The following is a 25,670-nucleotide window of genomic DNA, read 5'->3' on the forward strand; positions in this document are numbered from 1 at the left end:
CTACATAGATACAGGAGAGGTCTGTAATTTTTATTGTAGGTACACTTCAACTGTGAGAGACAATCTAAAAATAACACAGAAAGTCACATTGCATGATTTTTAAATAATTAAAACGGCATTTTATAACATGAAATAAGTACCATATTTAATCACCTACCAACCAGCAAGAATTCTGGCTCTCACATAGAGTTTTTCTTTAAGAAGCCCTCCTACTCTGCATTCATCATCACCTGTATTACTTGCACCTGTTTGAAGTCGTTACCTGTATAAAAGACACCTGTCCACACACACAATCACACTCCAACCTCTCCACCATGGCCAAAATCAAAGATCTTGGGACAAAATTAAAGACCTGCATAAGGCTGGGATGACAAGCACATGTCCAGGCCTGTTTGAAATCGCCAATGACAATCTGGATAATCCACAGAAGGCATGGGAGAAGGTCATTTGGTCAGAGGCCAACATAGAACTTTTTGGTATCTACTCCACTCACCCCCTTTGGAGGGAGAAGATGAGTACAACCCCAAGAACACAGTTCCAACCACGAAGCATGGTGGAGGAAGCATCATACTTTAGGGGTGATTTTCTGTAAAGGGAACAGGACGAGTGCACCGTATTGAAGGGAGGATGAATGGTGTCATGTATCGTGACACTATGCTCTGTAAGAGAATTGAAGATGGGTCATGGCTGGGTTTTAAAGCATGACAATGACCTGAAACATACAGCCAGAGCAACTAAGAAGAAGAATTTTAAGATCCTGGAGTTGCCTAGATAGTCACCAGACATGAACCCAATAGAAAATCTTTGGAAGGAGCTGAAACTCAATATTGAATGAAATACTGATTTCAAGCAATAGAATGCTAATTAATTATGTAAAAATCATACAATGCAATTTTCTGTTTCAAAGTAAACCACTCACACGGTCTAAAATCATTTTTTTATTACTGTATATGCAGTTTGTATTGTAAAATCTGGTAACTGATCTGCTTTAAGGATTTTTTTTTACGAAATGCTGGGGATCTTCCTAAAATTTAAATTAGTATTTGAGACAGTCTATAAAAGCCCACATAAACATGCCATCTTGTGCTTAGGAGAAGAAGACAATGATGTCTGTTAGAGTTGGACAATGGCAAAAGTATTAGGAATTTCATTGATACAGGCACATATTTACCTTGTCTGATCCACAGCAGCACAGAGGATAACAGACACCCCTCTATAGAGCAATTCAAAAGGAATCCACAGCATTCGGTTTTTGAAAATGCTTGTGTTTTGTTATTAAAGAAAAACCGGGATTAAGGCCAATGACCTTCAGCTGTAGGGTTAATCAGCAGATTAATGGCACTACAATGCTGTCTAACAGCCTCACTGGAAGTGTGGCTGTTGCGTCTACATGACCTTAAGTCCTTCTGGGAGCTGCCAGCTTTCAGTCATAAAGGTGTGATGGAGCGGCTACAGTCATTGCTCACAGCACCGAGAGCAGCGGCTTCAATCACCGCTCACAGCACCGAGAGCAGCGGCTACAGTGACCGCTCATAGCACCGAGAGCAGCAGCTACAGTCACCATTCACAGCACCGAGAGCAGCAGCTAGTCACCGCTCACAGCACCGAGAGCAGCAGCTATAGTCAAAGCTCACTGTACCGTGAGCAGCGGCTACAATCACCACTCACAGCACCGAGGGCAGCGCCTACAATTACCACGCACAGCACCAAGAGCAGCGGCTACAGTCACCACTCACAGCACCGAGAGCAGCGGCTACAGTCAAAGCTCACAGCACCGAGAGCAGCGGCTACAGTCAAAGCTCACAGCACCGAGAGCAGCGGCTACAGTCACCGCTCACAGCACCTAGAGCAGCGGCTACAGTCACCGCTCACAGCACCAAGAGCAGCGGCTACAGTCACCGCTCACAGCACCAAGAGCAGCGGCTACAGTCACCGCTCACAGCACCAAGAGCAGCGGCTACAGTCACCGCTCACAGCACCAAGAGCAGCGGCTACAGTCACCGCTCACAGCACCAAGAGCAGCGGCTACAGTCACCGCTCACAGCACCAAGAGCAGCGGCTACAGTCACCGCTCACAGCACCAAGAGCAGCGGCTACAGTCACCGCTCACAGCACCAAGAGCAGCGGCTACAGTCACCGCTCACAGCACCAAGAGCAGCGGCTACAGTCACCGCTCACAGCACCAAGAGCAGCGGCTACAGTCACCGCTCACAGCACCAAGAGCAGCGGCTACAGTCACCGCTCACAGCACCAAGAGCAGCGGCTACAGTCACCGCTCACAGCACCAAGAGCAGCGGCTACAGTCACCGCTCACAGCACCAAGAGCAGCGGCTACAGTCACCGCTCACAGCACCAAGAGCAGCGGCTACAGTCACCGCTCACAGCACCAAGAGCAGCGGCTACAGTCACCGCTCACAGCACCAAGAGCAGCGGCTACAGTCACCGCTCACAGCACCAAGAGCAGCGGCTACAGTCACCGCTCACAGCACCAAGAGCAGCGGCTACAGTCACCGCTCACAGCACCAAGAGCAGCGGCTACAGTCACCGCTCACAGCACCAAGAGCAGCGGCTACAGTCACCGCTCACAGCACCAAGAGCAGCGGCTACAGTCACCGCTCACAGCACCAAGAGCAGCGGCTACAGTCACCGCTCACAGCACCAAGAGCAGCGGCTACAGTCACCGCTCACAGCACCAAGAGCAGCGGCTACAGTCACCGCTCACAGCACCAAGAGCAGCGGCTACAGTCACCGCTCACAGCACCAAGAGCAGCGGCTACAGTCACCGCTCACAGCACCAAGAGCAGCGGCTACAGTCACCGCTCACAGCACCAAGAGCAGCGGCTACAGTCACCGCTCACAGCACCAAGAGCAGCGGCTACAGTCACCGCTCACAGCACCGAGCCAGTACTAATTCAATGCGTATTGCTAGTTCTCCCATTTTTTAACATCAAGATAAAGCAATTGTCCATGGTCGCACGGCATCCTGTGAGTTCTCTTGTTAAATGATATTGTTCTAATTTTACAGTGTTCAATATAGCAAGTAAAGTTCAAATCTCAATGCAGAGCAAGAATCTGGCTACAATGACAAAAATCCAAGACTGCTCAAAGTCAATGATTGCAATTTATGGTCTTAGGACTTACTTATCAAACTTGTGTATTTGTTCTTCGTTGTATGAAAGTCCTACAAATAAACCACAAAAAAAGTATTCAGAAAACTTGAAACAAAGAAACAGTGGGCACCACCTAATATTGCAAAGTAAATAATGTATATAATTATACATTCAGTACCGGGTGGTACTGAATGCGCTAGTAACTCAAATGAATAAGACCAAGAAAAAAGTAGCGCAAAGAAATAGTGCACACAACAGAAAATAAATAATGAAAAAGGCTTTATTAGAACTACAATGCCAGACAGACAAAATACACCATTCAAAACACTTAAAATCATACATGGAGCGACATGCAAGATGATAAAAGAACAGGTAAGTGAGACCAGGCAAATGTATAATATGTGAAGGACAATTTATGCCATTGGAAAATGATGCAGAATTTTGATTAAAAGTGTATAAAGCATTGTGACATATATTGTTTTGCAAAGTGTCAGCCTCCTTGCAGCAGCAGCATACACCCATGGAATTCTGTGTCCCCCAATAAGGCGATAAAGAAAATACAGAATCCACCAGTCACAATAGGTGATGGCCACAGATCTCCTCCTCCCCCTTCCCACTCAATGACCTTTGCCCTAATCAGAACATGCTAGCTAAATACTTCAATTCAACTTAGTAGGGTTTAAATATGGAAAAATGTGAAGAAAAAAATCAAAAACTGATGCATAATTTATGTAGTTTTGATGCAGTCTCCAAGTTATATGACAATTGCTTGAAGATGTACAAACTAAGCACTTAAATTGTTAATGGGCTGAAAGAAGAACCAATGTCTTCACGTTTCCCTGACAAAAGCTATTGGCTGTACCTTTCATTTCACTTTTGGTGGCTTGTACGGGTGGGATAACTTTCCTCATGGGATCTTTCACCAGATAACTCCACTTGCACTAGTATAATATTACCATGTCTGGGGTTTTTGATTACTCAATTTTCAAAAATATATGTTTTAATAAGACAGAAAAGCAAACAGGGACCAAACTTTCAAAGAAAAGAAAGGCAAGCAACATAAAGAAAGGCGGACTCACTGCGTTGTGCTTTATCCTTCTTGAACTGACAGCTGATTTCTGTTATTAAGCTAAGTAATACTTGCAACTTCTCCACACTACAGAAACAAAATAAAAAATAATTACTGGTTTACACCTTTCAGTTCGTTGACAATATAAACAGTCATAAGATGTCCATCCATCTTAACCCCTTCATACCCAGCCTATTTTGACCTTAATGACCAGGCCATTTTTTGCAATTCTGACCAGTGTCCCTTTATGAGGTAATAACTCTGGAACGCTTCAACGCATCCTAGCGATTCTGAGATTGTTTTTTCGTGACATATTGGGCTTCATGTTAGTGGTAAATTTAGGTCGATAATTTTTGCGTTTATTTGTGAAAAAATCAGAAATTTGGCGAAAATTTAGAAAATTTCGCAATTTTCAAATTTTGAATTTTTATTCTGTTAAACTAGAGAGTTATGTGACACAAAATAGTTACTAAATAACATTTCCCACATGTCTACTTTACATCAGCACAATTTTGGAAGCAAAATATTTTTTTGTTAGGAAGTTACAAGGGTTAAAAGTTGACCAGTGATTTCTCATTTTTACAACAAAATTTACAAAACCATTTTTTTTTTTAGGGACCACCTCACATTTGAAGTCACTTTGAGGGGTCTATATGGCAGAAAATACCCAAAAGTGACACCATTCTAAAAACTGAACCCCTCAAGCTACTCAAAACCACATTCAAGAAGATTATTAACCCTTCAGGTGTTTCACAGCAGCTAAAGCAATGTGGAAGGAAAAAATGGACATTTTAATTTTTCCAACACAAATTTTCTTTCAGCATCAATTTTTTCATTTTCACATGGGCAACAGGATAAAATGGATCCTAAAATTTGTTGGGCAATTTCCCCTGAGTACACCGATACCTCATATGTGGTCATAAACCACTGTTTGGGCGCACGGCAGGGCTCAGAAGGGAAGGAGCGCCATTTGACTTTTTGAATGGAAAATATGCTGGAATATTTAGCGGTTGCCATGTCGCGTTTGGAGAGTCGCTGTGTGCCTAAACATTGGAGCTCCTCCACAAGTGACCCCATTTTGGAAACTAGACCCCCCAAGGAACTTATCTAGATGCATAGTGATCACTTTGAACCGCCAGGTGCTTCTCAAATTGATCTGTAAAAAAAAAAGTACTTTTTTTTCACAAAAATTATATTTTAGCCTCAGTTTTTTCATTTTCACATGGGCAACGGGATAAAATGGATCCTAAAATTTGTTGGGCAATTTCTCCTGAGAACACCGACACCTCATATGTGGTCATAAACCACTGTTTGGGTGCACGGCAGGGCCCGGAAGGGAAGGAGCGCCATTTGACTTTTTGAATGGAAAATTAGCTCCAATCGTTATCGGACACCATGTCGCGTTTGGAGAGCCCGTGTGCCTAAACATTGGAGCTCCCCCACAAGTGACACCGTTTTGGAAACTAGACCCCTTAAGGAACTTATCTAGGTGTTTAGTGAGCACTTTGAACCCCCAAGTGCTTCACAAAAGTTTATAACATAGAGCAGTGAAAATGAAAAATCATTTTTTTTTCCTCAAAAATGATTTTTTAGCACGCTATTTTTTATTTTCACATGGCTAACAGGGGAAATTGGACCACAAAAGTTGTTGTCCAGATTGTCCTGAGTACGCTGGTACCCCATATGTGGGGGGGGGGGGGGCACTGTTTGGGTGCACGGCAGGGCGCAGAAGGGAATGAGCGCCATTTGACTTTTTGAAATGAAAATTAGCTCCAATCGTTAGCGGACACCATGTTGTGTTTGGAGAGCCCCTGTGTGCCTAAACTTTGGAGCTCCCCCACAAATGACGCCATTTTGGAAACTAGACCCCCTAAGAAACTTATCTAGATGCATAGTGAGCACTTTCAACCCCCAGGTGATTCGCAGAAGTTTATAATGCAGAGCAGTGAAAATAAAAAATCTTTTTTTTCCTAAAAAAATTTTTTTTAGTTGGCAATTTTTTATTTTCACAAGGGTACTAGGATAAATTGGACCCCAAAAGCTGTTGTCCAGTTTGTCCCGAGTACGCTGGTACCCCATATGTGGGGGGGGAACCACTGTTTGGGCACACGTTGGGGCTCAGCAGGGAAGTAGTGACATTTTGAAATGCTGACTTTGATGGAATGGTCTGCGGGCGTCATGTTACATTTGCTGAGCCCCTGTGTGCCTAAACAGTAGAAACCCCCCACAAGTGACCCCATTTTGGAAACTAGACCCCCCAAGGAACTTATCTAGATGTGTGGTGAGCACCTTGAACCCCGAAGTGCTTCACAGAAGATTGTAACGCAGAGCCATGAAAATAAAAAATCTTTTTTTTTCCTCAAAAAATGATTTTTTAGCCCGCAATTTTTTATTTTCACAATGGTAACAGGAGAAATTGGACCCCAAAAGTTGTTGTCCAGTTTGTCCTAAGTACGCTGATACCCCATATTTGGGGAGGGACCACTGTTTGGGCACACGTCGGGGCTCGGAAGGGAAGTAGTGACGTTTTGAAATACCTACTTGATCGAATGGTCTGCGGGCATCATGTTACGTTTGCAGAGTCCCTGATGTGCTTAAACAGTGGAAACCCCCCACAAGTGACCCCATTTTGGAAACTAGACCTTCCAAGGAACTTATTGTAGATGTATGGTGAGCACTTTCAACCCCCAAGTGCTTCACAGAAGTTTATAATGCAGAGACGTGAAAATGAAAAAAACATTTTTTTTTCCACAAAAATAATTTTTTAGCCCCCAATTTTTTTTATTTTCCCAAGGGTAACAGGAGAAATTAGTCCCCAAAAGTTGTTGGGCAATTTTTCCTGAGTACGCTGATACCCCATATGTTGGGGTAAACCACTGTTTGGGCACACGTCGGGGCTTGGAAGGGAGGGAGCACCGTTTGACTTTTTGAACGCAAAATTGGCTGGAATCAATGGTTGCACCATATCGCGTTTGGAGACCCTCTGATGTGCCTAAACAGTGGAAACCCCTCAATTCTAACTCCAATCCTAACCCCAACACACCCCTAACCACAACCCTAACCCCAACACATCCCTAACCCTAATCCCAACCCTATCCATAACCCTAACCCCAGCACACCCCTAACCCCAACACTAACCATAACACTGACCACAAGCCTAACCCTAATTCTAACCCTAACCCTAATTCCAACCCTAACCCTAATTCCACCCTAACCCTAATTCCAACCCTAACCCTAACCCTCTTTCCAACCCTAACCCTCTTTCCAACCCTAACCCTCTTTCCAACCCTAACCCTCTTTCCAACCCTAACCCTAATGGAAAAATAAAAATTAAAATATTTTCTTTATTTTATTAGTTGTGCCTACCTATGGGGGTGATAATCGGGGGTTCTTTTACTTTTTATTTCATTTTGATCACTGTGAGAGTGATCAAAATGAAATAATGGAATCTGCAGCCGGCAGATTCGGGCGGGTGCACTGCGCATGCGCCCGCCATTTTCCAAGATGGCGGCGCCCAAGAACTGGACCCGCCGGACACGGGGAGTGACGGGGGGACTTAGAAGGTGCCGGGGGCGGTGAGAGTGGGTGAGGGGGTTGTCGGAAGCTGGCGGGGAGTGGAGGGAATGGGAGGGGGGGCAGATGATGACAGCGGCGTCAGATATCCGCTGTCATTCAGTGGTGGGGGGGTCGAATCGGTGTCTCCAGCCATGTCCGATGCTACTGCAGCATCAGCCATGGCTGGATTGTAATATTTCATCAATTTTCATTGATGAAATATTACTATCGCTCCGATTGGCTGTTTCACTTTTAACAGCCAATCAGAGTGATCGTAGCCACGTGGGGGCGAAGCGACGCCCCTTGTGGTGAATTACAAAGCCCCCTGTATCTGCGGGTCAGGTGACCTTTCATTGACCCCGGTCACCCGACCCGCAGGGGGGCTTTGAATTCATGACACAGGGTATGCGTCATAGGTCGGATTGGCACCGACTTTCATGACGCATACGCTGTGTCACAGGTCGGGAAGGGGTTAATCCATTTGTGTTTCCTTAAAAAAATAAAAACAGCAGCAGTGCTAAAGGGGTTGTTTCAAGCTCTTAAATGGGTAAAATCACTATATATTTAATGTATATAAAATAAATATATATACACATACATACATATATATATATATATATATATATATATATATATATATATATATATATATATATATATATATATATATATATATATATATATATATACACACACATACATACACAGTACAGACCAAAAGTTTGGACACACCTTCTCAAAGAGTTTTCTTTATTTCCATCACTTTGAAAATTGTAGATTCACTCTGGAGGCATCAAAACTATGAATTAACACATGTGGAATTATATAATTAACAAAAAAGTGTGAAACAACTGAAAATATGTCTTATATTCTAGGTTCTTCATAGTAGCCACCTTTTGCTTTGATTACTGCTTTGCACACTCTTGGCATTCTCATGATGAGCTTCAAGAGGTAGTCACCGGAAATGGTTTTCACTTCACAGGTGTGACCGGTCAGATTTAATAAGTGGGATTTCTTTCCTTATAAATGGGGTTGGGACCATCAGTTGTATTGTGCAGAAGTCTAGTGGATACACAGCTGATAGTCCTACTGAATAGACTCTTAGAATTTGTATTATGGCAAGAAAAAAGCAGCTAAGAAAAACGAGTGACTATCATTACTTTAAGAAATGAAGGTCAGTCAGTCCGAAAAATTGGGAAAACTTTGAAAGTGTCCAAATTTGAGATCTTTGGTTCCAACCACAGTGTCTTTGTGCGACGCAGAAAAGGTGAACAGGGATAGACTCTACATGCCTGGTTCCCACCGTGAAGCATGGAGGAGGTGGTGTGATGGTGTGGGGGTGCTTTGCTGGTGACACTGTTGGGGATTTATTCAAAATTGAAGGCATACTGAGCCAGCATGGCTACCACAGCATCTTGCAGCGGCATGCTATTCCATCCGGTTTGCGTTTAGTTGGACCATCATTTATTTTTCAACAGGACAATGACCCCAAACACACCTCCAGGCTGTGTAAGGGCTATTTGACCAAGAAGGAGAGTGATGGGGTGATACACCAGATGACCTGGCCTCCACAGTCACCAGACCTGAACCCAATCGAGATGGTTTGGGGTGAGCTGGACCTCAGAGTGAAGGCAAAAGGGCCAACAAGTGCTAAGCATCTCTGGGAACTCCTTCAAAACTGTTGGAAGACTATTTCCAGTGACTACCTCTTGAAGCTCATCAAAAGAATGCCAAGAGTGTGCAAAGCAGTAATCAAAGCACAAGGTGGCTACTTTGAAGAACCTAGAGACATATTTTCAGTTGTTTCACACTCTTTTGTTAATTACATAATTCCACATGTGTTAATTCATAGTTTTGATGCCTTCAGAGTGAAACTACAATTTTCATAGTCATGAAAATAAAGAAAACTCTTTAAATGAGGTGTGTTCTTGCTTCAATCCACCTAACTAATTATATCCTTTATTACAGCTTCTATTGACTACCGGGCAAGTTGCAATACTCACTAGCTTTTGTGGATTGTCTATTGTTTTTACTAATTATTTTTCCAGCACTTGTTCCAGCTTTTATTCCTACCACTGGGCTAATTGCAATAATTGTTACAGTTGCTAGACTGTATACACGTTTTGCTTTTTTTGTTGAGTACTATAAGTAAACATTTTTCCCCCAATCCTTGTTTTTTTCAGCGCGAGTCCTTTATAATATTTTACATATTTCTTGATTACCTTGTGGCTGGTATCTGGATTCGCAGCAGTTACATAACCTGTACATACCAGCGCCACTCTATTCTATATCTTTAAAATCACAAAATCCTTTTAAAAACAAGTACGCTAACTTTAATACTTACCAATCTCAAGAATGAAGAGATTACCTAGTACACTAGCAGGCTCATGCATGCTTAGAGCTTCCTCCTGGCATTTTAAAGCTGCATCTGAGCAGCATCACTGCCCCTACGCTTCTCCCATTCATACCATTGGCTCTGGTCTGAATTGTCAATCTTCAGGAGTGCACCCACCACACATCCCCAAATAGGAAGCTGGAGGCAGAGGACTGGAGCGCTCCTGAAGAATGAAGTTGTGAACACCCCCTTAAATGTAAAAAAAAGTTCCGCTAATAACGCCTTACTTCCTATCACTGGGGTGTGTGCCTTCGATGTTGATCCAGGAGTCAGTTAGACTACCCCCAGGAGACAGCTCATTCTTAATTTCTCGCAGTGATGTTTCTAAATTTTGCTGAGAACTAGAAAGCTGGGAAAAACAGAAATAAGCTTCAACATTAAATACCTTAACATTAAAAACCTTTTATTAAAGCAGCAGAAAAATCTGTGAAAGGCATTTTCAAATGATATTTTACTTACAGGGAAACTGTCACCAGAAAAAAACCCGCTATTAATCTGCAGGTTAGGCCTCTTTCACACTTCAGTTTTTCGCATCAGTTATAATCCGCCAAAAAGGCGGACAAGCGGATCCGTTGTCAACTGATGTGAACGGATGGTACAGGATCCGTTTTCAGACGGATCCTGAAAATGAAGAAATTTAAAGGAATCGCTGGAGAGGGAGGGAGGGAGGGAGGGAGGGAGGGAGAGAGAGAGAGAGAGAGAGAGAGAGAGAGAGAGAGAGAGAGAGAGAGAGAGAGAGAGAGAGAGAGAGAGAGAGAGAGGGAGAGGGAGAGGGAGAGAGAGAGAGAGAGAGAGAGAGAGAGAGAGAGAGAGAGAGAGAGAGAGAGAGAGTTTTTTGTCTTGTTTTGTCCGGCACCCAGAAAGAAATTCGGGTTAAATCAGTGTTTGCAGGATCCGCCAGAGAAAAAAACGTTACAAGCTCCGTTTTGAAATTTTTGAGGATGGTGACGGACAGCAACTTTTGGCGGATCCTCACAAAAAACGGATGCAACGGACAGCAATCCGTCACAATCCGCCATTAATGCAAGTCAATGGGAAAAAGACGGATCCTCAAAAAAAAAATTGAGGATCCGTTTTTTTTCAAAACCTGGCGGATTGTGACTGATTGTAAAAAACGGAAGTGTGAAAGAGGCCTAAGGGGATAATCTGCAGGTTGATAGCGCTACTAACCTGCCCAGCGCCTGCACTTAACTGAACGTTGTGGGGAGAAAATGAACTTTATTCTCCCTGGCAGAGTTCGGTTTCAGTCACAGAGCGGTGCTAGTTCAGTCACCGCTCTGAGTATACAGAGCAGCGGCTGTAAAACAGCCCCCGGCCCTGACTGACAGTGGCTGTAAATTGGGGATCGGCTGTCAGTCAGGGCCAGGGGTGCGGTTACAGCCGTAGCTCTGTATACTCAGCGGTGACTGAACCAGCACCGGTGCCGCCCCTGGTGACTGAAATTGAAGCACTGCCGGGGAGAATAAAGTTCATTTTCTCCCAGCAGCATTCGGGTATGTGCAAGCACAGAGCAGGATAATAACGCAATTAACCTGCAGATTATCCCCACATCTGCACACTGATGGTGTGTTTTTCTTTCTGGTGACAAGTTCACTTTAAAAGGACCCCATCATGTAAAAGAACCCTATTCATCAGCAGAAATGGGGTTAATCTGCAGGTTAATAGGATTCTGACACCACGCCCCCAGTACTGACTGACAGCAGGATCAGCAATAGAGTCAGCTGTCAGTCAGTGCCGTGGTTACAGGCGCCGAATTCTGTGCACAGAGTGATGACTGAAATCGAGCCAGCGGCACCCCTATGACTGAACGCCGGATGCTGCCGGGAGGAATAAAGTTCACTGGCTCTCAGTGTGGGCACTGGGCAGCTTCATAATAGCATTATTTTACATGGCAGGTTACCTTTAAAAAGGACAGGTCAGTAAGATCCCATTAATATAACTGGACATACCGGTTCTCAGTAAAAGTATCTTGTAGTTTTACAGCAATAAGGAATACAATTATTTTTATTTTTCAGTACACTATGTGGAAAATGAGAGGTGTCATTCAAAAGTACAACTCGTCCCGCAAAGATCAAGCCCTCATATGTGGACAGAAAAATTAGATATGGCTCTGGGGTGAAGGGGAGAAAAAAAACAGAAACACAAAAACGGAAATTTGCCATGCAGTTAAAAACTCATGAAAAATATCTAAAAACACAGAAGCACCAAACTTTGTGAAAACTAAAACGTGTCCTAAACTTTTGGTCAAAAATGTACTGGCGTGATGGGAAATACTCACTCGTAGCAGCTTGGAATGGATTTCATATATTTCTGACTCCACGCTCATCTGCATCACATGCTCGTATCTGCAATTACACACGAGATACTATTGAACGGGAAAAGACACTACATTTGTTGTCCTAAGGTTGAAGAAAATTTGTGGTAATGAGATTCCTGAGAAATATTTTCGTTGCATTACTTAACCAGTTCCATTACTGTACGGCCTTTTTCCTGTCCTAATGAACAGTGCAACGTTTTATTAGGACGTGAAAAGTCAGCGCTTATTCACCCTAGGATTATAATCCCGGGGTCATTGATGCCAAGCAGCAAACAATTCTCCCTGCCAGCAAAGATGTAGCAGAGGAAATTAAATGCTGCCAGTGTTTGTAGTGCTCAAATAACTCTTTACTTGCCGTGGCCAAATCGACTGCAGCTTGTATAGAGAGTGACACTGAAAGATCTCTCCCTCTTGTCACTCTATCTGCTCCCCGCAGTGCAATCGCGGGGAGATTATCGTTTCTACATCAACTGGAGGACTAAACTTTGAGTCTCCATTACATCAAGGCCTAATGTGTTATGAATGGATCACAGAGGAGGAAAACTAAACAAGCCAAGTCACAGAAATCCAGAGAGGTTGGTAACTATGCAGATTGCAGACCCCTGATCCTAACCACACAACTAGCAGCAGCCGTGGAGCGTTCCTACGATGAATCTAGACGCCTTGTCACAGCCGGAGGACTAAATAAGCCTAAAGCAAGAAAAGGGGAAAACTAACTGCCCCAGAGCAGACCCCAAAGGAATAGACAGCCCACACTCATGTATTGACGGTGAAACAAGATGAAAACACAAACACAGGCAGGAAAATAGGCTGAGCAAACGATGGGGCCCAAACTAACTAGAAAGGAGAGGAAAGGAAAAACACTGTCTGCAATCTGCCCCAAAAACCCTACAAAAATAATGTCCAACACTTGTGATAACAAAATTAACCCTGAAGTCACTAGATTTCTCCCACTATATCAGCACTCTGAAATATTCTGAGACAGAGCAAAAAAGAGGCCAATCTAATAAGGGACAAAAAGCAAATTGGCAAATACAGATAAATAAGAGTGGAAATTCAGCACAGCCCCAGCCGGGGCTGGCTGACCACACAAAAAACTTAATAGTCCAACAAAATCAAGTATGAACATTAGCAGAAACACTTAGCTTGAGATGACTGGAACAGAGCTGAAAACCAAGATCTGAAAAGCCAGAAGGAATCACCAGCACCAGAATAGGGCGTCGGCTGTCTTAAATCCAGTCTGAGATTCCAGAGATCCAATCGTTATCCTCATCATCAGGTGGCAGATCTCTACTAATTAAATCAACCTCACTACCTCCTGTTACCACCAGAGGGAGCCCGGAAGGAGAACTCACAACTGGTAGACCAGAAAATGAGTTCACAACACTAATGCCTCTGGACCAGTCTATTAGGCAGCCTGTGAATGTAGCACTCACAGGTTGGATAATGCTTGGCATTACCTATGTATTACTAAAGCGATCAAATGTTCAAGACACCTTGTGGGACTAATAGATATTGTAAAAAAAAAGTTTTTGAATGTTGAAAAATATATGAAAAAAATTCAGAATAAAAAGTCATTTATTCTAATTAAACAGACACATAAAAAGACAATATCTGACCAGTACAATAAAAATATATCAATATGTATCCTGCATGGTGAAAAAAAACAGGATTTTTAGTTGCTTACCTTAAAATCTGTTTCTCTGAGCCTTCATTGGGGGACACAGGAACCATGGGTGTATGCTGCTGCCACTAGGAGGCTGACACTATGCAGAAAAAAAGTTAGCTCCTCCTCCACAGTGTACACCCTACCGACAGGAAGTAGGATGTTCAGTTAGTGAGAAAGCAGTAGGAGAAGTAATCTGTAGACGAGATAAAAACACAAATCCACACTGTAACAATATTATGCAGTAACCGAGCTGTTCAACTTGGGAGGGTGCTGTGTCCCCAAATGAAGGCTCAGAGAAACAGATTTTACAGTAAGCAACTAAAAATCCTGTTTTCTCTATCGCTTCATTGGGGGACACAGGAAACCATGGGACGTCCCAAAGCAGTCCTCAAGGGGAGGGAATAGCAAACAACTCCAATCAGGACGAGGAAGTCACCCTCGTCACCTGCAAGGTCACCTACGAGATCTTTTACCCCGACCGGCACTTGCCGAAGCTAGGCATGGGCTCTGAAGAAAACCTCATGGACCTGTGGAGGACATATCATCGCACTGCAGAGGTGCCAGACGAAGGCCCAAAGAGTACCGCCAGGAGGACAACACACTGCCCGGGCAGAGTGCTTCATACTCAAAAGAACGCAGTCCTTTCTGAGCCAGCAACCCTACTAATGCCCACCAGATTCTGCGAGCAGACGCTGACCTGGAGGCCAGAGGACCTGTACACTTCAAGCCGGAGCTTGATAAGTACCGTTGAGGTGGCAAGGTAGCCTGATGCGAGAGCGTCACGAAGTAAAATTTCGAGGCGGACGAAAGAAAGGGAATTCAGAATGATGGAGAGTGGACCCTTGATCCACAGGAAGTGCACCACGGCTGCTACAGGCTCTGTGAGACCCCAAGGGTGGTTGAGAGTCTGAAAGGACAGGCTACCAACTGGAAGGAAAAGGAACCCGTTCGTTGCAAACGCAGATATCGCCAAAGTCCTGAAGAAATCAAGACCTGGATAGGAGCTTCATGGAACAAGGGAAAATCATGCGATTCATAGGAGGCAAATGCTGAACGAAGAAAATTTCTTCCTGAGAAAAACAAGTATGGACTCAAACCTAGATCCCCAAAGTGACGCTGAGGAAAAAAGCGCTGACGAATGACAAGGTTTAGCCTGAGGAAGGAGAGCGCTTGTCCTTCCGGTGACCTCATCAATGATTTGGCCTATTGGAGCCACATGGAAAGAACGGAAAGTTGGTGAGGGACTTCTTTGGGGATAATTTTGCTCGTGAAACCGAAAGCCAAATGGAACCTTAGATAGGAACGATAGGCGAAAACCCATGTCTCCATGCAAGCAAAATTTTTTAACCAGTGAGGACGGTCAAATCTTCCGACTGGTGTCCAGAAAGAATGCTTCTGATGAGCAAGCTAGGCCACGCGGCTATAGAATTTTGCCAACTACTGTGTGAATTTGCCGTTGGCATCCCTGAGGGATGTACTTCTGGGAGAGGAAGGACCATAGTGGTGGAAAACTTGGAACCGGAGGGTTCGCAGCCGCAGAAGTAGTCCAATTTTGCGAAGCACTCGGGAGAAAGAGATATACCGAGGCACCCCCTTGTTTGGAAACGGCTGAAGTCCGTTCTGTGAGAAAATGACAGGACCTGAGAGCAGGCCACTGGGAACCTGCTAAAGAGTCGAACACTGGAAACGTACTGAATGGCACCTGGGAATAACCTGGATCTCATCTTCGCGATGTAGGCTCAGGATGGCTATGAAGAGACAACAGATTGCTCGACTAGGCAGGTAGAACGAAGGCTACTGGATTACTTTGAGATCAAAGGGAAGATAAACCCATCATTCAGGGATGAGGGTGGATATGGAAAAAAAATAGTCCAGCCGGACTTAGAAAAGAGATTAGTCGAGCAAGGAAAGTCCATGCAAAACATGGACTATGTCAACTGTAAGGAAAGTTGGCTCTAGGTAGATAAAATAGACCCCAGAGGACAACTAGGCTGACGAAAGGCAGGTCAATCCGTATGACGATGAAAACGACCAAATCTATCCTGGACCCTCTGGAGCAGGGAGGGGATTGCGGTGAGTAGACCCGCTTACCTAAGTCTAAGACAACACGCCCGAGGATAACAGGGAAAAGATACAATTCTAGCTGAAGGAAGAAACGCGTTATCACCAGACTCATCCTTGGATCCCAGACTGGAGCAGCTTTCTACCCTGGTCGATGCTTGCGCATAGTCAGATTCCACTCTTGTCTGAGGTGGGATACATATTCCAGTCACGGTCAGAAGTTAACTGTCTGAGCTGCTGTAGGCTTTACCCGGCGTCTGTAAGAAAGAATAAGTAAGTTCCGAAAGATAAGGAGCTTAGGCATTGTGGTAGCTCGAAGGCCCTTAGGACAGACTAGAACTTATAAACTACTATTGGCCAAACATTAAAGATAGACTTAACACCTGCAGTAAAGATAGCCTGCGGACAGTACTGTAAACTGATCAGAAGGTGTGGCAAAAATTCCTGTGGGGCAACTCGCACATAGGGTCCAGAGCATGCCGCAGTAAAACCGCGACCATCCGTACCCGACACAAGAGTGCCTGACCCACCTGAAGGTGGAGAATCAAGTTATGTTGCTACCGAGATCCGCTCTGTGGTACAGAGATCCACTCCGTTTGGACATGGTAGTGTCTACGTTTAACTGTTAACAAACCACAGGTGTTATTAACAATGAAATATGCATCTGAAAGGTGTGTTTGACTCACCTGGACACAGCCTGTAACCGCAGCTGCAGCCCGTCAGGAGCAATAAATGCTGGCACCTCACCACGAGTGGTGATTAGACGGGAGCTTAGGCAAAAGCTGCAAAAGACCAAGATGAACGCGAAAGAGGACGCTCCTGACTCACTTGAAATGGGACAGAAGAGCCGGACCGGTGTAGTAGATGGACCTCGGGTATGTTTGAGTCACCAGAAAGACGGCATGTATTGACTAAACATGTCTGGTAGAGGTCTATCCAAGTGCTCGATAAGAGATATAATACTGCTGCAATAGAGCGCGAGGAACCTGAAGGCGAGAGCGTCTAACTCACTAGAATACGGTACAGAACACCAGTACCGCTGAAGCAGTCATCCCCAGACACGTCTCCACAGTAATACGGCCGTTTGAACTACTGTACCTGGAAGGTGGTGCTTCTGATAGGATTTTTACAGGATGAAAATGATGAAATGGTAAGACAGGATGTTGAGAAGGCTGAACTTTTAAATTCCTATTTTGCATCTGTTTTCTCTCAGAAAGGAAATGTAACATCAACTGTTATTCACTGTCCTATTAAGGGAATAGAAGAATCCAGGATATCTATAAACAGAAAGATAGTGAGGAAACACTTAGCTAACCTAAATGTATTCAAGTCTCCAGGTCCAGATGAATTACACCCCAGAGTACTGAAGGAGATAGCAGAAGAAATTTTTGAACCCCTCTCCATAATCTTTGAAAATTCTTGGAGAACAGGAGAAGTGCCAGAAGACTGGAGAAGAGCAAATGTTGTTCCTATCTTCAAAAAGGGGAAGAAGGTGGACCCAGGCAACTATAGGCCGGTGAGTCTGACTTCTATACCAGGAAAGATCTTTGAACAAATTATTAAACAACATGTATGTCAATACCTGGATAAGACTGAAGTGATTAAACAGAGTCAGCATGGGTTTGTAACTAATAAGTCATGTCAGACTAATTTAAGTTCCTTCTATGATGGTATTACTGATTGGGTGGATCAAGGAAATGCTGTAGATATAGTATATCTTGACTTCAGCAAAGCATTTGACAAAGTCTCTCATACAATCCTTATTGGAAAAATGACTAAGTATGGAATGGACAAGGCAACTGTTAGGTGGATTCATAACTGGCTTAGTGATCGGACCCAAAGAGTGGTCATAAATGGCTGCACATCCAGTTGGAAGAATGTCTCAAGTGGGGTACCACAGGGCTCTGTCCTGGGCCCTGTATTGTTCAACATCTTTATCAACGATTTAGATGAAGGAATTGAGGGTAAACTGATTAAATTTGCTGATGACACAAAGCTAGGAGGGATAGCTAATACTAGAGAAGAGAGAGAGAGGATTCAAAAAGATTTAAATAAACTGGAGAAGTGGGCAGCAACTAACAGAATGGTTTTTAACAGGGAGAAATGCAAAGTACTACATCTGGGCAATAAAAATGAAAAAAGCATATATAGAATGGGAGGAATAGGGCTAAGTGACAGCACATGTGAAAAAGACTTGGGTATACTAATAGATCGCAGACTGAATATGAGTCAACAGTGTGATGCAGCAGCAAAAAAGGCAAATGCAATTCTAGGATGTATTAACAGAAGCATACAGTCTAGATCACGTGAAGTAATTATTTCCCTCTACTCCTCTTTGGTCAGACCTCATCTGGAATATTGTGTCCAATTTTGGGCACCACATTTTAAAAAAGACATCAACAAACTGGAGCAAGTTCAGAAAAGAGCGACCAGAATGGTGACCGGTCTGCAAACCCTGTCTTATGAGGAAAGGTTGCAGGATTTGGGAATGTTTAGTTTGCAAAAGAGAAGACTGAGAGGAGACTTAATAGCTGTCTACAAATATCTAAAGGGCTGTCACATTGTAGAAGGATCAACTTTATTCTCATTTGCACAAGGAAAGACTAGAAGCAATGGGATGAAGCTGAATGGGAGGAGACACAGATTAGATATTAGAAAAAACTTTTTGACAGTTAGAGTGATCAATGAGTGGAACAGGCTGCCACGAGAAGTGGCGAGTTCTCCTTCAATGGAAGTCTTCAAACAGAGGCTGGACAGACATCTAACTGGGATGATTTAGCGAATCCTGCTTTGAGCAGGGGGTTGGACCAGATGGCCCAGGAGGTCCCTTCCAACTCTACGATTCTATGATTCTATGATGCTTGTATAGCAGATATAGCACAGCTGCCATCGGCTCTAAGTATCCTGTGAACAAATCAGCGTGGAGAGAACCCGGAGAAGGGAATAGGAGACAGCCATTTCTGTGTTGCGGTGCAGTCAAGGTCTGGATACCTGATGACATTAGGTAGAATAACATCTTCTGTGGGGCGGTCAAGGACTGGGTACCTGACGGCATTAGGCAGAATAACGGCTTCTGTGTAGCGGTCTAGGTCTGAATACCTGACGGCATTAGGCAGAATAACGGCTTCTGTGTTGCGGTCTAGGTCTGGATACCTGACGACATTAGGTAGAATAACTGCTTCACGTGTAGTAAGCCGTACTACGAAGACTGTAGTAAAGTAGATTCTGACCAGTCAATTCTTCTGACGGTAGAACATTAGGCCTAGGATCAGAAAGAGACTAACTGCACTCTCTGTTGTGTGCTATGGTTCCAACCTCTGGACCAGCGAGTTGTGGTCAGCTTCTTTATCCACTGAACCACAGTAGACAATTGCCAGGTAGCACGAACTTCTATCCAGCTGGAAGGCCAGCCCAAACACTGCAGACGTGAAGAGATAGAAGCAGCTCATTATTCTGCTTAGGGCAGTGTGAAGCCAGCGTCCGGAGGGGGCTGCAGAAAAAAGGAAGGGCGAGTGCCTGTGAGCAGTAGATATGGGAGCAGATGCTATGGCTCCAGCACCTTTATGTGTGAAGCAATGGTTGAGTGTTGCTCTGCTGAAATCAAGGCACATATCTGCAATGGCCAAAAACACAACAGCCGTGTGACAAAATCAGATCTCCGATGAAAAAAAAAGATGGATTTTTGGTTCTTACCGTAAAATCTCTTTCTTGGAGCCTTCATTGGGGGACACAGAATACCATGGGTGTATGCTGCTGCTGCTAGGAGGCTGACACTATGCAAAAACAGAAAATTAGCTCCTCCCCGGCAGTATACACCCACCGACAGGCACCAAGCACCTCAGTTGGTGAAAAAGCAGTAGGAGAAGCAACGAGAAAAACTCGAAACATATGTACCAACCCAACAAGGGACTCTTAAGACCCAACACGGTACAACTTAAACAGGGAGGGTGCTGTGTCCCCCAATGAAGGCTCCAAGAAAGAGATTTTACGGTAAGAACCAAAAATCCATCTTTCTTTATCGCCTTATTGGGGGACACAGAATACCATGGGACGTCCCAAAGCAGTCCCAAGGGTGGGAACAGCAAAAAGGAACGAAAGTAACCGAAAGGCTCAGGTCGGCCGGTGCGCCACCGCCGCCTGCAGAGCCTTCCTACCAACCACAGCATCAGACGAAGCCTGGGTATGAACCCTGTAGAACCTCGTGAAGGTGTGCAAAGATGACCAGGTTGCAGCCTTGCAAATTTGCATGGCCGAGGCCTGGTGACGAGCAGCCCACGAAGCCGCCACAGCCCGGGTGGAGTGAGCTCTTACTCCCGGAGGGGGCCGCTTTTCCTGAAGACGATACGCTTCCAGAATGGTAGAACGAATCCAGCGAGCGATCGTGGATTTGGAAGCCGGAAGGCCCTTCTGACGACCTTCAGAGATGATCAGCAAGGAATCGGACAGACGAAAGGAAGAGGTCCTGGCAAGATAGACACGCAGGGCTCTAACTACGTCCAGTTTGTGGAGAGACTTCTCAAGAGGATGAGACGGAGCCGGACAAAAAGAAGGAAGGACGATATCCTCATTGATATGGAAAGCGGAAACCACCTTTGGAAGAAAAGAAGGAACGGGCCTGAGGACGGCTTTGTCCTGATGGAGAATGAGGTAAGGGGAACGACATGACAAGGCCGCCAATTCAGAAACCCTTCTGATGGATGAAATGGCGATCAAAAAGGTGACCTTCCAAGAGAGAAGGGACAAAGGGATGTCCTGGAGAGGCTCGAACGGCGCCTTCTGGAGAGCGCCAAGAACGAGGTTGAGATCCCACGGATCTATTGGCGAATGATGAGGAGGAGCCACGTGGGAAACCCCTTGCAGAAAAGTTTTGACCTGTGGTAGAGAAGCTAGCTCTCTTTGGAAGAGGATAGAGAGAGAGGAAACTTGGCCCTTGAGCGTACTGAGGGACAGACCCGCGTCCAACCCAGACTGAAGAAACCCAAGGATAGATGGGATAGAAAAGGACATTGGGAAGACTCCTTTATCATCACACCAACGGAAAAAAGCCTTCCAGTACCTATAGTAAATGCGGGAAGAAGCTGGTTTCCTGGCTCTGATCATAGTTTGAATAACCTGACTGGACAGACCTGATTCCTTCAGAATTGCGGTCTCAACGGCCATGCCGTCAAACTCAGAGACTGAGAATTCTCGTGGTAAAGGGGGCCTTGCGAGAGAAGGTCTGGACGGTCCGGAAGCCTCCAGGGAACGTCCGCAAGCATGTTGACGAGTTCCACGTACCAAGGCCGTCTTGGCCAATCTGGAGCGACTAGAATCACTGGTACGCCTTCCGATTTTATCTTTTTGACCACCCGAGGGATCAATGCCAGAGGCGGGAACAGATACGGAAGTTGAAACTGGGACCACGGAGTCACCAGTGCGTCGCATGCGACGGCTAGAGGGTCCCTGGACCTGGCTACGAACTGCGGCACCTTGTGGTTCATCCGAGAAGCCATGAGATCGACATCCGTGGTGCCCCAACGGTCGCATATCTGAGAGAAAACCGCGGGGTGCAGGGACCATTCGCCGGACGCTAGGCCCTGGCGACTCAGAAAGTCGGCTGCCCAATTTTCCACCCCTGGAATATGGACGGCGGAGATTGTCAGAACGTAACGTTCTGCCCAGCGTAATATCTTGGCCACTTCTGACATTACTTGTTTGCTGCGCGTGCCCCCCTGATGGTTTATGTACGCCACGGCCGTGGCGTTGTCCGACTGAATACGGACCGGCTTGCCGGAGAGGAGGGGTTGCCAATAAAGAAGGGCCAGGAAAATTGCCCTGATCTCCAAAAGATTGATTGGAAGGAGAGACTCCTGCGGCATCCAGCGGCCTTGGGCCACTTTCTGATGGAACACGGCTCCCCATCCTAGGAGGCTCGCATCGGTGGTGATGATTTGCCACTGAGGCGGAAGAAAGGACCTCCCTTGGAGAACTGACGCTGGCCGTAGCCACCAAGCGAGAGACTGCCTCACTCTGAGAGGAAGCCGAATAGGACGGTCCAAGGACATCGTGGTCTTGTCCCAGGCTGAAAGCAGAGACAGCTGGAGGGGGCGAAGGTGAAACTGGGCAAAGGGCACTGCTTCCATGGAGGCCACCATCTTCCCCAGGACCTTCATGCAGAACCGAATGGGAATGGGAGCAGGCCTCTTGAGAGTTCTGATGCCCTTGGACAGAGTTGTAAATTTTTCCTTTGGAAGAAAAACACGGACTAGCTCCGTGTCGAATTCCATACCCAGAAAGGTCAGACGCTGGGTGGGGATCAGAATGGACTTCTCCTTGTTGACCAGCCAACCTAGGCGGCTGAGAGTGTCCAGGGTTATCTGAAGGCTCTGGAGACAGTCCTGGCGAGACGAACCCTTGATCAAAAGATCGTCCAGATAAGGGATGATGAGGATCCCTCTGGAGCGAAGGATGGCCATGACGGTCGCCATCACCTTCGTGAAAACCCGGTCTCCCTGAAACGCAAATCGAAGATACTTCTGATGTTGCACACGTATTGGAATGTGCAGATAGGCATCCCGAATGTCCACCGAGCAGAGAAATTCCCCGGGCTCCATGGAAGCAAGCAATCACCGACCGAAGAGACTCCATCCTGAAATGAAGAATCTTCACGTGGCGATTGAGCAATTTGAGGTCCAGAATAGGACGAAGAGAGCCGTCTTTCTTCGGGACTACAAAGAGATTGGAGTAGAACCCGGAAAACCGTTCGTCTGAGGGAACGGGAACAAAGACTCCGGCGGAAAGGAGGGAGGAAATGGCCTGCATAAAACCCGGAACCTGGGCCCGCTGTCGCGGAGGCCGAGACCGGAAAAACCGTCTGTTCGGGAGTGAAGCAAATTCGATTTTGTAACTGGATGCGACGAGTTCTCTGACCCAAGCGTCGTCTACAACGGACAGCCAAGCATCCGCGAAAAAGGAAAGTCTGCCGCCCACCCTGGAAGAAATTCCAGGTGGGGGTGACCCGTCACTTAGACGAAAATCTGCCGGAATTGGCTCCTGCAGATCTGGAATATTGTCCTCTAGATCTCCAGCGAGGAGCGGGTTTGTAGGAAGGTTTCCTCTGATCCCGCTCCCTGGTGGCAGGCGGCCGATCCTGTTGAGTGGCTCTCTCCGTGGCAGGGAAGGGACGAAAGGGCCTGAATGGTCGAAACCCCCTTCTGTTGAAGGGACGTTTTGGTCGAGACTGGGGGAGCGAAGTACTTTTACCTCCAGTGGCATCGGAAATTATCTGATCCAGCTTTGCTCCAAAGAGCCTAGAGCCATGGAACGGCAGATTGGTAAGCGACTTTTTCGAAGTAGTGTCCGCATTCCATGACTTTAGCCAAAGGACTCGGCGTACAGCTACTATGTTGCTGTTAGCCCTTGCTACGCAGCCGGCCGCGTCCAAGGAGGCGGCCAAAAGGTATTTTCCCGCCTGGTTAATCTGATCTGCAAGATGTGCCACCTCGTCTTGAGGAGCTGACGCTAAGATGCCTCTGCGAAGAATTTTGGCCCAAGCGGAAATGACCTTCGCCACCCAGGCGGATGCGAAAATAGGGCAGAGAGAGGCGCCAGATGCCTCAAAGATAGACTTAGCCAGAGATTCAATCTGCCTGTCAGTAGGATCTTTGAGCGATGCCCCGTCGGGCAGCGAGAGCACCGTTTTAGAGGCTATCCGGATACTGGAGGATCTACCTCTGGAGCCTTGGACTACTTAGAGAGCAGTTCTGCGTCAAAGGGATACAGAACGTCCAAGTACTTGCGGCCTGAGAAACGTTGCTCAGGGCGCTCCCAGTGTTTGGATAAGGTAGTATCGAAATCGTTGTGATTGGGAAATGTTCGAGACGGAGGTCTGGCTCGTCTAAGGAGAACCGAGCTTTCCTGAGCTGGAGCCTCATCCTGTTTAAGCTGTAGTGTTTGGAAGATAGCTGCAAGAAGACTATCGACCATGTCCCGCGTTTTAGAAACGCTGCTCCCCTCTGAGCTAGCTTCCGAATGAGAATCATCGCCTGACTGAAGGCTGTCCTCCGAGGAAGGAGGAGGCGGCCTGGGAGCGGAAGGGCCCTGCGAGCTCAAAGACGAAGTGGACAGAGCCCGCTTCCGAGAAGTCCTTCCCTGTCTGTCTCTCTGAAGGTCGCGGTCAGGTGCGGACGACTCACCCCGAGAGGTGGTCGGGGCAGAGGTGGCTGAGGATAGCTGAGGTAACCGTTCTAAGACCTGGACCAGCGACTGTGATACTTTTGTCAAGTCAGAAACAGACTGTGACATTGTAACGGCCCACTCCGGGGGGAGAGAGGAGGGAAGAGCGCCCTCCGCCCGGGATTCTGTGCGTTCCTGAGATGCTGACATATTGGAAGGACTGCAGGGGGGGCAGAATGGGGACGACTGACCCGATGCCCACTTCTTTTTACAGCGCGCACAGGCGTAATAGGTAGCGGTGGGCCTGAAGCAGAGATCCCCTGAAGGGTTGGGCATAAGTGAACTGCACTGAATGGCCGCAGAAATTAGGGAATAACTGCCGAGGAGAGCTAATCCCTGTCCCAGAGCCGAGCCTACCGAGATTCTGTGAGCAGCAGAAGAAACGCCAAAGTGTCCCCCAAGCAGCGCAGGAAGGAGTGAACAACCAGGAAATCCTTGTGCTGGAAGATGGGGGGCGGAGCTTAGCGGCTGCGCCGTGATTGGCTACCAGCGACGGAGGGGGCATGACAGAGAGGGGAGGCTGGCATTCCAAAGAGAAAGAAGCCCTGTGATGGGCTAGAAAAGGCGCGCTGAAAGAGCGCGCTGAGGAACGGAGGAGGGAGCAGAGAAATTCCCCTGGCTGAGGGGAAAGTGAAAGTGAAAGTGACGGCGCCCGCGCCGGCGCTGCAACCCCTTGCCCACCCCGACATACCGCGCTCAGGAAGTAATATGAAGCGGTCCCCTGCTTGCGACGCTGCTGCGGTGAGTGAAGGGATCCGCAGCGTCTCCCTGACTAGAAGAGGGGAAGGGATAGTGTCCGCATTCCATTGTGTGAGCGCGCGGCAGGCAGAAAGGGCGGGAGATTCAAAAACAGTGGACCTGTAATCCCAAGGTCCAACTTCTCCCATGCACTGGAGCTTATGCGGGGGCCGGAGGGAACGTACAGGCACTTACCTGACGTCCCTGAAGAGGATGACCACAGGGGCCCACGGGGAAACGGCAGGCCGCTGGGAGGGGAAGGAGTCCTCTGTACCCGCATCCTGCAGAAGACGGCTTGAACCACCTGCGATCGCCGTCTTCCTCTCAGCCCTGTCCCGAGAGAGGGGTGAGGAGGGGGATTCGGCAAGGACCAGCCACCTGTCCACAACCCTTATCACCGGAAGGTGATAGGGAAAAGTCCTGCCTGCGGTACTGAGAGTTGCGATGTGGATGACACCACACTGCTCGCTCAGCCGCATGATATAGGAAATCAGGGTGATAAGTATACCCTGTTTCCCAACGGAAAAACCTAAAAGATAAAA

At 46.4% G+C, this 25,670-nt stretch overlaps 1 protein-coding gene across 2 annotated transcripts in view; it reads right to left on the reverse strand.

Annotated features, from left to right (window-relative positions):
* TBK1 (TANK binding kinase 1) overlaps positions 1–25,670 on the reverse strand; it is a 143,763-nt gene that overhangs the window by 9,914 nt on the left and 108,179 nt on the right. For both annotated transcript variants that reach the window (XM_073555458.1, XM_073555459.1), the window contains exons 13-16: positions 12,408–12,474; positions 10,357–10,478; positions 4,190–4,266; positions 3,142–3,181 (exon numbers count right to left, since the gene is read on the reverse strand). In XM_073555458.1, coding sequence (XP_073411559.1) covers positions 3,142–3,181; positions 4,190–4,266; positions 10,357–10,478; positions 12,408–12,474 — 306 coding nt within the window. The remainder of the gene's footprint in view (positions 1–3,141; positions 3,182–4,189; positions 4,267–10,356; positions 10,479–12,407; positions 12,475–25,670) is intronic.

This window comes from Dendrobates tinctorius, unplaced genomic scaffold (genome assembly GCF_039654945.1).
Source record: "Dendrobates tinctorius isolate UK_male_01 unplaced genomic scaffold, ASM3965494v1 ptg000224l, whole genome shotgun sequence".
Taxonomy (NCBI): Eukaryota; Metazoa; Chordata; class Amphibia; order Anura; family Dendrobatidae; genus Dendrobates; species Dendrobates tinctorius.